General features: G+C 38.8%; 1 protein-coding gene across 4 annotated transcripts in view; it reads left to right on the forward strand.

Moving 5' to 3' along the window:
- The first annotated feature begins 702 nt into the window (after positions 1–702).
- Positions 703–15,909, forward strand: part of LOC117420745 (exocyst complex component 1-like) — a 49,150-nt gene continuing 33,943 nt past the window's right edge. For 2 of the 4 annotated variants that reach the window (XM_059026695.1, XM_059026698.1), the window contains exons 1-4: positions 703–881; positions 1,482–1,610; positions 10,655–10,785; positions 11,469–11,628. In XM_059026695.1, coding sequence (XP_058882678.1) covers positions 1,487–1,610; positions 10,655–10,785; positions 11,469–11,628 — 415 coding nt within the window. In that variant the 5' untranslated portion in view covers positions 703–881; positions 1,482–1,486. The remainder of the gene's footprint in view (positions 882–1,481; positions 1,611–10,654; positions 10,786–11,468; positions 11,629–15,909) is intronic. The other 2 variants (XM_059026697.1, XM_059026700.1) reach the window with 1 other exon arrangement.

Genomic DNA, 15,909 nt, shown 5'->3' on the forward strand with positions numbered 1-15,909 from the left:
ATACACAAAAAACAGAAGACTACATTTTGATGCTTAATCTCCACTTTAACCTTCTTGTAGTATACTCCAATACTTAGTATACTCCTAAGTTTTCCTAAACTGTAGACTTATTGCGCATACATAAATGAGAAAAATGACAGTAGAGTGGGTAATATGAAGCTGTTTTTGCGTGCTTTGTATTTTGGGCTTCCTGTTTTTACCCCTTTAGGTTGGTACATTGCCAGTGAATTGGAATATTTAAAACAAACTTTTTTTTTCCTTGCATAACTAAATGGGGTCTTGGAATGTGATTATTTATTTTGTGATGCTAGAAATATAATGCAATGTATATTTGCACAGTCCCTAAAGATACAACATGCCTGACAATCAAATCAAGATATATACTGTTTTACAGGGCTTCATAGTTGTTTTGGGGACCTATTGTTTTCCAGACAATCCACACATTATTTTTGGGCATGATACACACTATTAGAACACAGTTAGTACTTACTGTTTTCAAGGCAAATATAGATTACATTTGCCTGCTTCAGCGATGTGCAGCAATGTACACGTTTCTAGTCACATAGCATACATTTGTAATATGTAATTTCCTAAATTTTAACTACCGATGTTCAGAATCTTAATGGATAACATGACCAATTCCACACTGACCTCACCGAAATGGCGGCGTGGTCACGTCTTACCAAGCGTTTCAAATGTACTTCCTACTTTTCTTGCGCTCTGCCTGCAGGAAACAGGAAACTCAGATGGGCAGGGGCTGGTGTTTTGCTACTGGAACTAGATTGTTTATAACTGGTTCGAGTTTATTTTATGTTTTCATGGGAGAAAAAAGAGATTGAGGTCACCCCATTTAATTTATAAAACACTATACATTCTCAAAGGTAAGCAAACATACCATATTCTTTACTTAAATATGTGTAGACAAATAGGGACTGACAATTTGTTAGTGATATGTAATATTCTGAAACTTTTGTAGTACAGTCAACATTCAAAAATTTTATTGTCGCTTTTTCACTACATTGGTTGGTATGTCGATTGTTTGTATCTTTTAAATGATATATACTACGTCAAGAAAAAAAATGCCAAATCATAGTTTAAACATCAAAAACTGTCCCCTAGGGTTGACCATGGTTTTATTTTGTGTTTTTCTTGTTTACAGTGCATAACATACATACATACGTACATGTCTGCTGTACAGTATGCCCCCGTATGAGCACTAGTATTACTGACTTTGTCAGCGGCAAAACGACTTTTTTCTTTGATCAAAATTAAGACCGTCAAAGCACTATAGGTCATTGTTTACGCCTGACTTCTATGGGACTGCTATAAACCCCACACAAACAACAAATGCATTATAGTAATATTTGTGCACCCTTCTGAGCTAAAGCACATCCCATCTGTATTGTGTTGAGCATAATATATGCATTAAACATTTTATGTGTTTTTGTGCTGTTTTTATGTATATTTATTGTTTTTATTAGGAGCAATGACTGCTATCAAGCATGCCTTGCAAAGGGACATTTTTACTCCAAATGATGAGCGGCTTTTGAGCATAGTTAATGTTTGTAAAGCAGGCAAAAAGAAGAAAAACTGCTTCCTGTGTGCTACCGGTAAGAATATTGTTCTTCATGCATTTTAAAATATGTTAAGGTACAGTAAGATTAGGATCATTCCATTGCATTCTCCGTAGCCTTGTTTTGCGGAAGCAGGGGAGTTCTCCTGTACATCCAGACTATTTGCGACTGAGCAATATTATTACGTCACCAGCCACATTATATTTAAAAAAAAAAAAAAAAATTAAGCAGGTGAAGTGATGGTCATGGATTGCGTACGGAATAATGCTGTGACAATTATATGAATATTTGAACAAATATATATTTTTTGACATGATACAAAAATCAGGTGTTCGTATTCTCTAGAAATTACCAAAAAAAACCAAAAAAACCTTATACTTATTTACCGTCTCACCAGAAGTTGCGTGAAGGTTTAATAAATGGCAAATTAAAACGAGCTGTGTGATATATGTGAGGTTAACACAGGATCAACACAGCAGCTCTGAGACTCTAATTAAAAGTTTTAATCAGCAAAAAGTAAACAAACCAGATTATATGTGCGCGCACGCATAGAGGTCTCTATGGAAGGCCATCTGGATCAAAAAAGCTTTGTGCTGCTTTAGAGAGAGTTAGAATCTCATGGGACAGAAAAAGGCAAGCATGTCGTTCTGAACTGCCTTCATTGAACAGTGCCCAACTTGCTGGAAATGGTGTGTAGTGATTTTTATATAGATTATATATATAGATTATATATATATATAGATTATATATATAGATTATATATATATATATATATATATATATATATATATATATATTTGTTGCGCCTTTCTGTAATGTGGAATGTAATAAACGAGACCAAAACGTTGAGTCGCCAGCCCCCCCTTGGTTTTTTCACGCCATTTCCATGTTTGTTTTATTTTAAGTGTTTAAAGTTACATTTCAGTTTTCGTTTGCTTGTTCAGCTACAAAAAGGCACAAGTAAACCTCACATTATTACAGTATACCTTCGCTATAACGAACCTGTTTGGGTCCAAGCCTTTTGTTAGTTATATTGAGGGGTTAGTTATAGCGAAAGCACAATAGAAATGAACGACAAACTGTTGGAGTAAATTAATGAGATGATACTGTGACTAAAGGTAGAATTACATGTACCTGTTTATTTCATGCATGCAGTATTCTACCTTTGTTTTATCCAATTTGTTAAAGAATTAGCAGCAGTGTAGAGTAGTGGTTAGGGCTCTGGACTCTTGACCAGAGGGTTGTGGGTTCAATCCCCAGTGGGGGACACTGCTGTTGTACCCTTGAGCAAGGTACTTTACCTAGATTGCTCCAGTAAAAACCCAACTGTATAAATGGGTAATTGTATGTAAAATAATGTGATATCTGTATAATGTGAAATAATGTGATATCTTGTAACAATTGTAAGTCGCCCTGGATAAGGGCGTCTGCTAAGAAATAAATAATAATAATAATAATAATAATAATAATTAAAATGCAGTACAAAAAGCAAAAATACCGAATTGAAGCTAAACTTTTATTCAAAATCAGTCTGACATGAATCATTTCAAAGTGCACCAAATCTTAATCCAACATGCAACACTCCCAAACTGAGTTTTTATTCCAAATCAACCCGACATCAAAACTTAATCAGATCCTCAAATTTTTTTTTCATTGTTGTTTTGTTTTCTGTAATCAATTTTGCTTTGCTGCACGATTGCTGAACAAGCCAAAAAAGAGTGCTTTTTGACAAGATATATTCAAGAGAGATGTGCCTGCATTACTCATTTTTTTCAAAATGATAGTTTTCAGCTTTGTTGCAATGTAAAATTACTTTTGTTTCGGAGGCAGTTACATAGCATGCGCTTATTAAGACAAAAGTGTTGACTTCACTGTGGAGGTGGCGTCCCGTGCATACAGACCGAGATGTTGACAAGTGTGTGTTTATATTAGATTTTTTGGTTTTATTAATTTGGGGTCCAGGGGCAAGGTTCGTTATAATGAAGACCGTTATAGCGAGGGTCTACTGTACTTTATAAAAATGTGTCTATGGTCACTGTTTACTGTTTAGAAACAACAATGGCAAGGAATGAAAAAAAAAGGTAAAAATAAAATGCGCTGTCAACTTTATGTACTATTTATTTCAGGAATAAACAAAACAACGTTTAACTTGAACTGCTATTTGGCATCCTTTGTTTTGTAGTTAATTCACTGGGGTAAAGTAAGGCCTACACAACGTATTTTTTATTCCAGGGATATTCTTTTACTTTAACGTGTTACTTGGACCCCATTCACATTTGCGATTTAAGGCGGTCTCATATGTGAATGCTCCAAAAAAGAAAAGGCATCCCAGGGCTGGCCTGGATTTAGACCACCATGTGGATGTGGCCCAGGGCCTTCAATCCAGGACCAGGGCCTGCCTTTACATATATATGAACGCAAAGCAGACTTAGGGCTGCCTTTTCATATCACATGACCAATTTGGTAGGGATGTGCTTTTTGGTACATTTTTATGAACGTTTAAATGCTATGAGGTGTCAGCGTTTAAACCATATCTTCATACACACACACTGTTTATATTAGATTCTGATGTATACTGACAGCCCTGGTTAGTTTTGTCCAAGCAAAGAACCCCTAAATAAGCAAATAATGTTTTAACATCGTAAAAAAACGTACACACCAAAGTACATTGTCAACCCTCTTTATACCACCTGATAAGGGCAATGAGCAATAAAGTGAGGGTGGTGTTATAGTGAGGGTTAAAAACTTAAAAAAAAAAAACTACTCAGCTTTTAAACGTTAGGCTTAATTTATACAAAACCTGCACGTAACAAACCTTTTACTGTACAGGTACTTTTTTAAAATTTCTTACCGGTATTTAGACTGTGTCAATATTTCAGATGAAACTAATCGACTCGAGACCTTACATACGTTATTTGCTGTATGTCTTCAGGATTACAGCCGTCGATATTTAACATTTAATCGTTTAACAGTTAGGCTACTTTGTGGAGAAAACTTTTGCGATGCCTTGCTTTCTTATTTTTTTTAGATGTTTTTTTTTTTTTTAGATTTTTTTAAAATCTATATGCAGATTTGTTTCTTTTGCTCTGGTGTAAAATGCAACCGGGATTGAGTTGCAATTTTGTACTTTATTTTTGCTTTGTAGTTTTGTATGTACGTGTGAAAGGTTAACTGTATAATGTCTGTTTTAATTTGTCATGATTATTTCGCTGGCGCTACAATGAGGTAAATTGCAATTCTTATATGTGTGTTGGCTTGGCTTGGGAAGTTGGTGGACAGCGGGTGGCAATATAATGGGGAAAAATATCACTGTTTGTTATTGGTAGGTATCTGTTCAGAAAGAGTAGCTGGTGGTAAGCAAGGCTGGCATTATAAAGGGGTGCGATATAACGTATACTGTATTGAAATTAGGGCTGTCATTAGATTCAAATTTTGATCAGTTAATCGGTGCTCCAGATATTTTTTTTCGGTCAGCAGTAATCACTCAGAGAATTCTGTCAGCAGGAGTTATTTTAAATTTCCCACAAACTGCAGCAGTTTTGTGATAATACAATAATTAATAATGAACAATTACTTATTTCAAAAGGTGACATTTTGCACAGGATTAATTTAGAGAACAAAGGCTTGGTTTACATGCTGGTGAAAATGTCATGACTTATTGGTGTACTGTCATGACTTATTTAACGTGGTACGGCTGGATTAGAATTTTAGATAGTTGTGTTTATGTTTAGTTTATGTTTGAATACAAATGTAATAAATTCAACAAAAATCAACACATGAAGTTTCAAAGCAGGAATTGTTAAATTAAACATAAACCAAAACTCTAAAATTGTAATCCCGCCGTATCACCTTAAATAAGTCGTGACAGTAGAGTAGACAATTAAGTCATGACATTTTCATCAGCATGTAAACCAAGCCAAAGTTACCAGATGTAGTCATAGTAAACAAAAATAATGACATTTACAACTTTTTAAATTTATTTTTTTAACTATTTATTGGCCTATTAAAGTATAAAGGTGCATATCATGCATGTTTTTTCTTTTACAGTCTAAATAACCCGAGTACTCTTAGAAAATCAGATGTTAAGGACTACTGAGAGTAAATATAATAAACAATGTTTGAGTGCAAGCTTATTATTCTTTTACAAAAATTGAGACTTGTCATGTTCTTGTAGCTTCCACTCAACATACCATTTACCATTGCCCACTCTACCTTCAGGGTTTTACCATTTATACAAGGATTACACTGTTCTGTGTCCCTTTGCACTCCCTTTGCACAACATGTTCTAAAGCATCTTTCACTTCGTGCTCTTCTGAACAAGAGAGGGTTGCTGGATCAAGCAGAGTGCCAAATCTCTTAAGCAGAGTTACTACAGAAGGGTCAGCATTTACTTGCTGAATGATGCATTCTTTCAGAGAACCAATGTACTGCACTTTCAGAGTCTGAAATTCTCTCTCTGCTTTGTCACTGTAGTTCAGTAGATCAATTTGAGAATTTTTAAATTTGGCCACCTTGTCATGAGTTTCACTTACAGACACTCGTTTCTAAATTCTGACATGTAATGGCCATCTACTTCCTTTAAGGCATCTAGCCCTGACACACATGCCTCCACCACTGGCATAATCTCTCCAAAGCCCAAGGGCTCCTTTTGGAAATGTTTGCACAACATAGCTACTTTGTAATGCACATCCAGCATAAAGGACATGACTAATGCAATCTTAGTCACGAAAGTATACTGCTAGGGACTGAGCCACTGAGTTCCCATCAGAAGATAATTGATACAGGGTAAGCAGAATGGAGGAGTAGCGTTTCTGAACAGCATTTCTAATGCTGAGCCATCATACTGTGATCGGTTCTTTTAATTTTAGTTTAATTTCACCCAGCATATCCTGAACTTCTTGTAACTTTGTGCACCTAACAGAAGAGCTGGAGAAATGATAATACAGTGTGGAGAAAAACCTTCTGAACTTGCTCATAAATGGGACAGCCTTTGCTGCTACTCCACAAACCAAAGCATTTTTGTGTGCTAAGCAGTGGAAATGCACAAGAAAAGATGAAATTTCCCTTTTGAGCTTGATTCCGACCCCATTTTCTCTGCCCTTCATCACACTTGCACCATCTGAGCCTAAAGGATGTGCCGTGTAGCCTGGATGTCACCAGTTCGAGTTCAGGCTATTGCACTGCCAGGCTTACCTCTAAATCTGACCTCCTTTTCTTTCCCTCCTCCTCCCCCTCCTCTGATCTCTCTATCTCTGTTCCTCTGGAATCTACCACACTCTCTCCCTCTTCCTCAGCTAAGAACCTTGGAGTCACCCTGGACCCCTGCCTCTCTTATTCCCAGCACATCTCCACTCTGGCACGCACTTGCCGATTCTTCCTGAGCAACATCCGAAGAATCCGACCCTTCCTCACCAACTATGCTACCCAGCTCCTGGTCCAGGCCCTGGTACTCTCCCGCCTAGACTACTGCAACTCCCTCCTGGCTGGCCTCCCTGCGTCCGCCACCCGTCCGCTCCAGCTCATCCAGAACTCTGCTGCCCGCCTGGTGTTCTCCCTGCCTCTCTTCGCCCACGCTACTCCACTACTCCGCTCGCTCCACTGGCTCCCGATCACCGCTCGTATCCAGTTCAAGACTCTTGTACTAGCCTACAGATGCCTTGACCAGACTGCACCCAGCTACCTCCAGACCCTCATCTCTCCCTACACCCCCACTCGACCTCTCCGCTCCGCCTGCACTAGAAGACTAGCTCTACCTCCGCTACGCTCCCCTGCCTCCAGAGCCCGCTCCTTCTCCACCCTTGCTCCGCAGTGGTGGAATAACCTTCCTACAGATGTCAGGACTGCCCAGTCCCTGACCACATTCTGGCGCCTCCTTAAGACTCACCTCTTCAAACAGCACCTGTAGAACTCCTCTGTTTGTATCCTGGGACACTATCACCCTTCATGTAAATGTGCTTTATTTTCCTCTTATCTGCCCCCTATTTTACTGCATTTAATCCTGTACTTCAGAATACTGTAATCTGCCAAGTGTTTAACCTGTAGTACTTTGTATTTAATCACATCCTGATGTAACTATCACTATTTAATCATATCCTGATGTAACTATCACTATTATCTGCTGTATTATTGAATTGTGGGTTGTCACACTTGTACTTTGCTTGAACAAAAGTTATTGTATTTCTTGCTCTTATTGTATTACTTGTATTGTAACACTTGAAATGTATTTGCTTACGATTGTAAGTCGCCCTGGATAAGGGCGTCTGCTAAGAAATAAAAAATAATAATAATAATAATAATAATAATAATAATAATAATAATACCGCACACCAGCGACCCCTGTAGACTGGCAGGACATCTGCGGGCTTGCCTGTAAGCTTACCAGAGCTGCGTTGTCCTCCGATGTTGTAGCTCTGGGTTGGCTGCATGGTGGGCCTGCAGAGTGAAAAGAAGCAGTCGGCTGACGGTACACATTTCGGAGGACAGCGTGTGTTCATCTTCGCCACTCCCGAGTCAGTGGAGGGGTGGTACCGGTGAGATGAGCCTAAAAATACCATTGGATATTTCAAGTTGGGAGAAAAATGGGGGAACATTAATTGGAGACTACTAAATAAAAAAAAAAAAAGCAACGCTACTCAAAATGTATAATGATTGTTTAAGGAATTAAATGTTTGTTGTTATAACTTATGGCGCAATTAACTCCATTAGAGCATAAATGCGTAAAGCAGGTTGGCAGATACAAATAATTTGTATTAATGTTAAACGCAAGTTTATTATTTATTATTATTATTGTTATTATTAATAATAATAATAATAATAATAATAATAATATTAACACCCTGGGATGCTTCAAGAAGCTGCTTGATGAGATTCTGGGATCAATAAGCTACTAACAACCAAACGAGCAAGATGGGCTGAATGGCCTCCTCTCGTTTGTAAACTTTCTTATGTTCTTGTGTTCTTAAGGAATACATGTATACTGTACTCTAAACATCTATTTAAATATTAGCATTCTTCTCAGCCACAAACACTGTGTTTCCTTAGTATTCTACTGCACTCTCAAACACAATGCTGTTGTTCCATATAGGTGAACTAACAGAATGTATGCCCCTTTAAATTAAATCATCGTCTTTAACAGCTTGCCTGTGCAAGTTTACATTTAAAATAATAATAACAAATAAACTAAGGTCTCTTCAAATTTAAAACATTTCTTCGGAATAATAACATTTTTATTTCACTGTCAACCCTGTTTGTTGTATATAACGTCATACTTCCACACATCGTTATCTTTAGCAAGTTGAACATCACGCAGTATTCACATTTTCTAGCTGCAGTGCTGAATGTTATTTTCCAGTTTTTCAGCTGGAATAAATACCGTACTTAAATGTTTCCTTCTTAATTTGCAACATGCAGTTCGCATAATAATTTATTAATAATAGTGATTTGAATTAAGGGTTCGAATTAACACGCTATATAGCATCTAATGAAAATTACAATTAAAATGACACATTTTGTTTACTTAATATTTCAACAACAAACGTTAGCAGTCTCCCTAAAAAAAGAAGCAAACATACCTGGAACTCCTTTAGCAAATTAATTGTCAAATTTAGCTTCTGTACAGATAGTGCAGCGAAATCATGTCTGTCTTTCTTCATTCCACAACGCCAAAGTCCCTTTGCCTATGAATTATAAGCCAACTGAATTTGGCTTTCCAGTCATCAGTTGTTCTTTCTGAGAGTGAGACCCCAGTATGTTTTTGATTTTTGGCAGTTAGGATTTTGTCAACATCAATCATGTATTTTTGTTGATAATGAAAAGATGCAGAAAAGGAGGCAAAAGTTCACTATCCACGCATTACTACCGCTGACCTGGAGAAGCCAATATAAAAATACATTACTGGCATTTTTAAATGCTTGGTCAGGCTATCATTGCCGTTTATGACAGCACTGTTTACGGAGCGGTTGAGACCAGCACAGAGACTAACATAACAACATTTTCAAGACAAACTGTTTTTAAGTCGATTACCATTTCTTTATGTTTCATCAAATTAATAAAAACACCATCTGCTCAATAATTAGTTTTCTTCGATTTCATTAAGTTGTTGACTTATTAAATCTTTTTTTTTTTTTTTTTAAACTGAGGTTTTGCTTCTTGTAATTCTAGCCATTTGTCTACTCTCATGCCTCCGAAAAGATCAAATGTGATGAAAGGAATGTCACTCATTTTTTAAAAACTTTAAAAGACCTCTCACAGCAATGTGTATATTTATTGTGAGTTTAATATGTTGTGTATTGATAATGTATCAATTGAACTGTGCTTCGGCAAAAATAAGTTACACCGTGCATTGTACTATTTAACTGCAGGGTAAAAAATCCAACAGCCAATCAGTGTGCAGCATCCAAACATTCTGTTTCATAAATAAAGATTATAGCTGGAGAATCGTAGCTCCGTCTGTGCTGGTACCTCATGGATTTTTTGTAATTTAACAGATTATTAATTCACACACATCAATGTCTGCTGTAATTATCAATTTAAAAATAACAGTCCTTTTTTTTTCCCTCTTGGCAAATTCGTGTTAATGAAAAGTAAACTAGAACCGTTATTTAAAACCAATTTTAAAATAACATTGCTCACAGAAACAGCCCCCCCCCCCCCCCCCTTTCACATTAAAACAAAGAAACGTAAGTTGACGGTTATTCTTAGTATTATAGTGATTTATTTTTCAGTCAGCTATACTGTTTATTGTGTGGTCTGCTGAGATAAAAAAAATAAATAAAAAATTCAGGTGGTCCGCAAATAAAGTTTGAGAACCGCTGTCCTAGAATACAATAGCTGTCCAAGAACTATGATTGCCTGGCAATCAGTTAACCTAATACACCTGTTCATAATTTAACAAGTCAGGGAAGTATAAAACGGCAGGTTTTAAAGACAATAGCTGTCTGTGTGAAGGTAAGGACCTGTGTAGACCTGAATGTGGTAAGCCGGATCAGCAGTCTGGCTCAAATAACTTTTCATTGTTAATGCAACAGGTGAAGTGATGAATAATGTATATATTTTTTAAACAAACACTTGTCCCCTTTCAGTGACCACCGAACGGCCAGTGCAGGTGAAGGTGGTGAAAGTTAAGAAGTCAGACAAAGGGGATTTCTACAAGAGACAGACGGCATGGGAACTCAGAGAGCTGGCTGTAGTAGATGCTAAAGATGCTAACAAGGTTTGAAGAAAGTTGTATTTTTTTTCTTATTCCTTTTATATTTTGCAACTTTGTTTTATTCCTTGGTGTGAAATTATAACCGTTGTAAAGTACATCCTTTCAAGCTGTAGGTTAATTATCACTGTAAATATGGACCAAATAAGATGGTGCAGTTTTAATGGGATTTACCTTTAGTAAAGACTTTGACAAAATGTTGCCTGGATGTAAACAATATATGTACTGTTTTTTTGGTTTTTTTTGACTAATGTACAACCCACACTAAACTCAGATTTTCATTCATGTAGTGTCAGGTTTTTACATAAGAAGAGAAAGTTACTCTTCCATTTGTTAAAGCTTATTCAGATATCCACACAGACAAGCTTTTCTGATTAGTTTTAAAGGGGCAAAGAGTCAAGTTGCTCTACGGTCTAGGGTCATGTTATTTTCACTGAAGACTGGTACTTTTATTTTAACACTGGTGCTATAATTGTTTTCTCCTTAAAAGCCTTATCAGTAAAATTGTTGTTGCTGATTACATCTCCCTCACCAATTTATAGTGCAATAAACAGAAAAAAACTGTTATATATGCAAATAAATGATTGGCTTCTGCTGCATCATCATATCACAGAAATAGGCTTAGATGGTGGTTTGTCTGTCTCCTGTTCTTTGCAGTGTAACAACTGATTCCTTTTTTTTTTGGACAGGAAAACCCAGAGTTTGACCTGCATTTTGAGAAAGTATACAAGTGGGTTGCTAGCAGTACTACTGAGAAGAATTCTTTTATCTCCTACATATGGAAGCTCAACCAGAGGTACCTGAGGAAGAAAATTGATTTTGTCAATGTCAGCTCCCAGCTGTTGGAAGGTGAGAAAGAGGAGGGTTATTTAGATGTTGATTGTGTTAATCTTACTTGAATTCTGCTCCCTTGTTAACTATGAACTTTTTTTGTCTTTGTATTATTATTATTATTATTATTATTATTATTATTATTATTATTATTATTATTATTATTATTATTAATAAACACCACAACAGGTCCCTTGATCCAAAGTCTCTAATCACAGGTGTGGATTGCCATGTCCTTGACTTCATACCTACAAGATACTTGGACACGTTTAGCTGTAAATATTATTTCTATACATTTCATTTTGTTCACATAGGGTCACTTTGCGAGGTGTGGCCTCCATCCAGAATACTGAAGGAGGCCAAAACTCACTGTTGTTCATATTTTCAGGCACCCAATTACTGTTTTTCTCCACATCATCAGTTAGCAGACTTAACATAACTGAATCTGAATCAGTTGATGAACCGTGAACCGTAGCTACTGGGACCTCCACGCAAAGGGGTCCAATGTTTTACTACACAGAATAACTAGTTCAGAGTCACCTGCGACAAGAGAGTGGTTGGACAGGAAAGCAGAGAGCTGGCGGTGTACAGCCCGCTCGAGGGTTTTGGAGAGGAAGGGTAGGAGGGAGACAGGACGGTAGCTGTGGAGGGAGGTGGGGTCGAGGGTAGGTTTTTTGAGGAGGGGAGTGATAGATGCTTGTTTGAAGGCAGAGGGAAAGAGACCAGAAAGGAGAGAGGTGTTGAGAAGGGAGGAGATGAAGGGAAGTAGAGCAGGAGCAGCAGCTTGAAAGACGTGAGTGGGGAGGGGGTCCAGGGCACACGTGGTGGGTTTGTGACCCTGGTGCAGGGAGGAGGGGTCAGAGTCTGAGAGGGGAGAGAAGGTGGAGAAGGAGGGTGAGTTAGTAGGGGATGCAGTGGGTGTAGGGGTTGGAACAGGAGGGGGTGGGGGGTAGGGAGAGGTGTTAAAGAGTTTGCGGATATCTGAGATTTTAGAAGAGAAAAAAGAGGCAAAGTCATCAGAGGAGATAGAGGAGGGGGGGTTAAGAGGGAAGAGAAAGTAGAGAATAGTTTACATGGGTTCTTAGTGGAGGCTTGGATTATGGATTGGAAATAAGTACATTTAGCAGGAGAAGGAGGAGAGGAGAGAGCAGTAGAGGTCTAGGGCAGCAGGGAGTTTGGTTCTCTTCCATTTCTCTGGTTTTTGCTGAGTGGAGTACAGAGGAGAGCCAGGGTTGGGGAGGGGAGGGGCGAGCAGGTCGGGAGGTGAGGGGACAGAGTCCAATTGACGGCCAGCTTTGTGGGTAGGGGGGGATGGAGAGAGACAGAAGTTGAAGGAGTGAAGGAGAGGGAGGAATCCGGCAGAGTGGCTGGGGCTGGAGAGATGGGTGTTGAAATCACTCAACAGGACAGTTGGGGTAGACAGAGAGGGGAGGGAGGAGAGTAGATAGTCAAGTTCATCAAGAAAGTGAGCGAGAGGTCCAGGGGGACGGTACAGTACAATTAGCAGGAGTTGACAGGGAGAGGTTAGTTGGACAGCATGAAATTCAAAGGTGTTAACAGAGAATGAGGAGAGGTCAGAGGGGACAGAAAAGAGTAAGGAGGGAGAGAGGAGAAGACCAGTCCCACCTCCCCGTCCAGTGAGACGCGGGGTATGGGACAGGACGTAGAGAGAGGACAGGGCGGCAGGAGTTAGTTTTATCAGGTGACAGCCAGGTTTCAGTGGGAGCAAGGAAATCGAGAGAGAGGTGGGAGGCAAAGGCAGAGATGAAATCAGCTTTGTTAGCAGAAGAGTGACAGTTCCAGAGTGCACCAGAGAGAGTGCGGGAGGGGAGAGAGTGAGAGGGGGGAGGAGAGGCAGAGGGATGAAGTTAGAGGGGTTGGAGGAGCAGCGGCGGAGAGAGGGCAGAGGATGAGGGCGAGAGGACAGAACAGGGATGCGAGAGACAGTCATAACAGGACAGGAGAGACAAATAGGCACAGTGGGAGCGGTGGGGTGGAGGTTACAGACCTGACTAGTAGTTGGCGTCTTCCAGAGCGCTGCTAGGTTCGGATCTATTCCAACAGTGTCTTGGCACAGGCCTCCCCGCGCTGGACTCCCACAGCTGGACTCCCGGCTCTTTTGTTGTGAGGCTCTTCGGTTTGCTAGCGCTTCATGCTGGCGCATAAATAGCCTACCTGACTAATATAACAACTGTGTGGGGGAAAAAGAAACTAAACTGTGTGGAAACCAATCAAATAGCAAATCAACCTCTATTCAGTTTAACCACACTCACCTGGTACTAATCACACACTACCTCACCTAATTCAAACACCACCTTACAATGTTACTTAATGTAGTTAATTTAAAATTACTTGAAGCAGAAACTTGTTAAATGACGTTGTACTGTGGTCGAGTTAAGTTCACTTCAAGAGTATATAATGCAATTCCACATGCTCTAGTTTTATCTGGAATGGTAAGTGCCTAAGAATCAGATTAGCAACACTGCATTTCCCCAAAATATTTGGAGGTTTAGCCCTTCCAAATATTTTAATTTGATTACTGGGCCTTCCAATTGAGAGTTTTCAAAATCTGGATGAACACAGGCCCCTTGTGCATGGAGATCAGTGGAAGAGGCAATAGCTACTCCGATCAGACTGCAAGTTCTTCCCTTTTGTGGTCTCAAACTACGAGTGCTCTCTCTTCGAATGGGTCCAATTATAACTAATGCATTGGATGTATGGAAGAAAGTAAATAGTTTTTTTGACATTTCTCTTAAATTTCACAAGCTTTCACCCATTTGGAATAATTCCTTTCCGTTAATGGGCTCTCAACCTTTCGCATACCCACCATGGTCTACAAGAGGTGTTTATTTTTGTAACAATATTTTTGATGGTAAAGGTTTACGCACATTCCAGGATATTCAGGAAACATACTTGCTCCCTGGATTGTCTTTCTTTCTATATCTTAGACTACGTTCATCCCTCCGTGCTTATGCTGTCCCCTGGGATGCCCCTCCGTCCACCCACCCCACAGTTAAACTATTTGTCTCACCATCTGCCACAAGGTGCCTAGTTTCTTCTCATTAAAATTGTTTTACTTCCCATAATTCCAGACCCCTCCCGGTGACTATTATTTGGGACAGAGAACTTAGTAAGCTTGGTGTCTCCCCCAACTGGGATAGAATCTGGGATAACATCTTTACACCATCCAAGAACTTGGCACACCAATTGATTAATTTAAAATTGACACATAAATTTTATGCAACCCTTTATCGGAAATTTCAAATGAAAATTGTCCCTGATCGTTTGTGCCAAGGATGCGCTCTAGGAACAGCACCTATCTGCACATGTTGTTTTGGGAATGTCCAAAATTAAGGCTTTCTGGAAATTTATGACTTCGGTCAAGGCCAAATTAATTTGAGTTCATGTGCTGCAGTGCCCTTGCGGATGATTCCCAGCTGTCCCTTTCTTTACAGTCAAGGTGAATTTTCCTAGCGGGTGTGAGAGCAGCTAAGAAAACTATTTTGAAGGGATGGCTTTGTTATTTAGTTGATATCATATTATTGGAGAGAACTACAGCAAGGTTGCACTTTGCCAGCTCAGCCACAATTAATACTTGGTCTTCTGCAGCAAGTACTTGAAATGCTGTGCTTTCTGAGGAGGCACCCTCCATGTCCTAACTTTTATATAACTCATACTTTTGCTATTATTGTTATTATTTTCTATTGTTACGCCTATGTTTGATGTCTATTTGTGTACTTGTGTCATATTCATTGTATGTATTTATGAGTTATTGTAGAATTGTTTTTAATTTTTAATTTTATGTTTCCACACAAATAAAAAATTGTTCACAAAAAAAGTATATAATGCATTTGGTACACCAGATTGGGATCGGATACGGGATGAATTAGTCTGATGTTAAACTTGACGTTTTTAGGAACAAAAGAAAAATCTTGCCGCTGTCTTTCTTTGAGTTTCTACTGCATAGCATCATCATATTGCATGCAACGTGAGAACAAATGGGGATAGCCGTGTACCTGCAGCACAGCAGTGGGAAAATGTGTATAGCTATAACCTGTATAGGGAAGCCCACATTTCACATTTTATTTGCCATTGCAAGCAGAAATATTAATGTATCTCAAAAAACCCCAGCAAGGCTTCTCTATTCAAGACGTGTTTCCCCTGGTAGCCCTCAGGTGTAGCTGGGCAAGGTGCAGCCGACTGTTTATAAGCCTGTACCGTATGTGCATGTATACCAGAGTGCTTGTTAAACAGGGGGATGCCAGTAACACTATGTACCTTGTTATGGCTATAACATGT

This window comes from Acipenser ruthenus, chromosome 1 (assembly GCF_902713425.1).
Source record: "Acipenser ruthenus chromosome 1, fAciRut3.2 maternal haplotype, whole genome shotgun sequence".
Classification (NCBI taxonomy): domain Eukaryota; kingdom Metazoa; phylum Chordata; class Actinopteri; order Acipenseriformes; family Acipenseridae; genus Acipenser; species Acipenser ruthenus.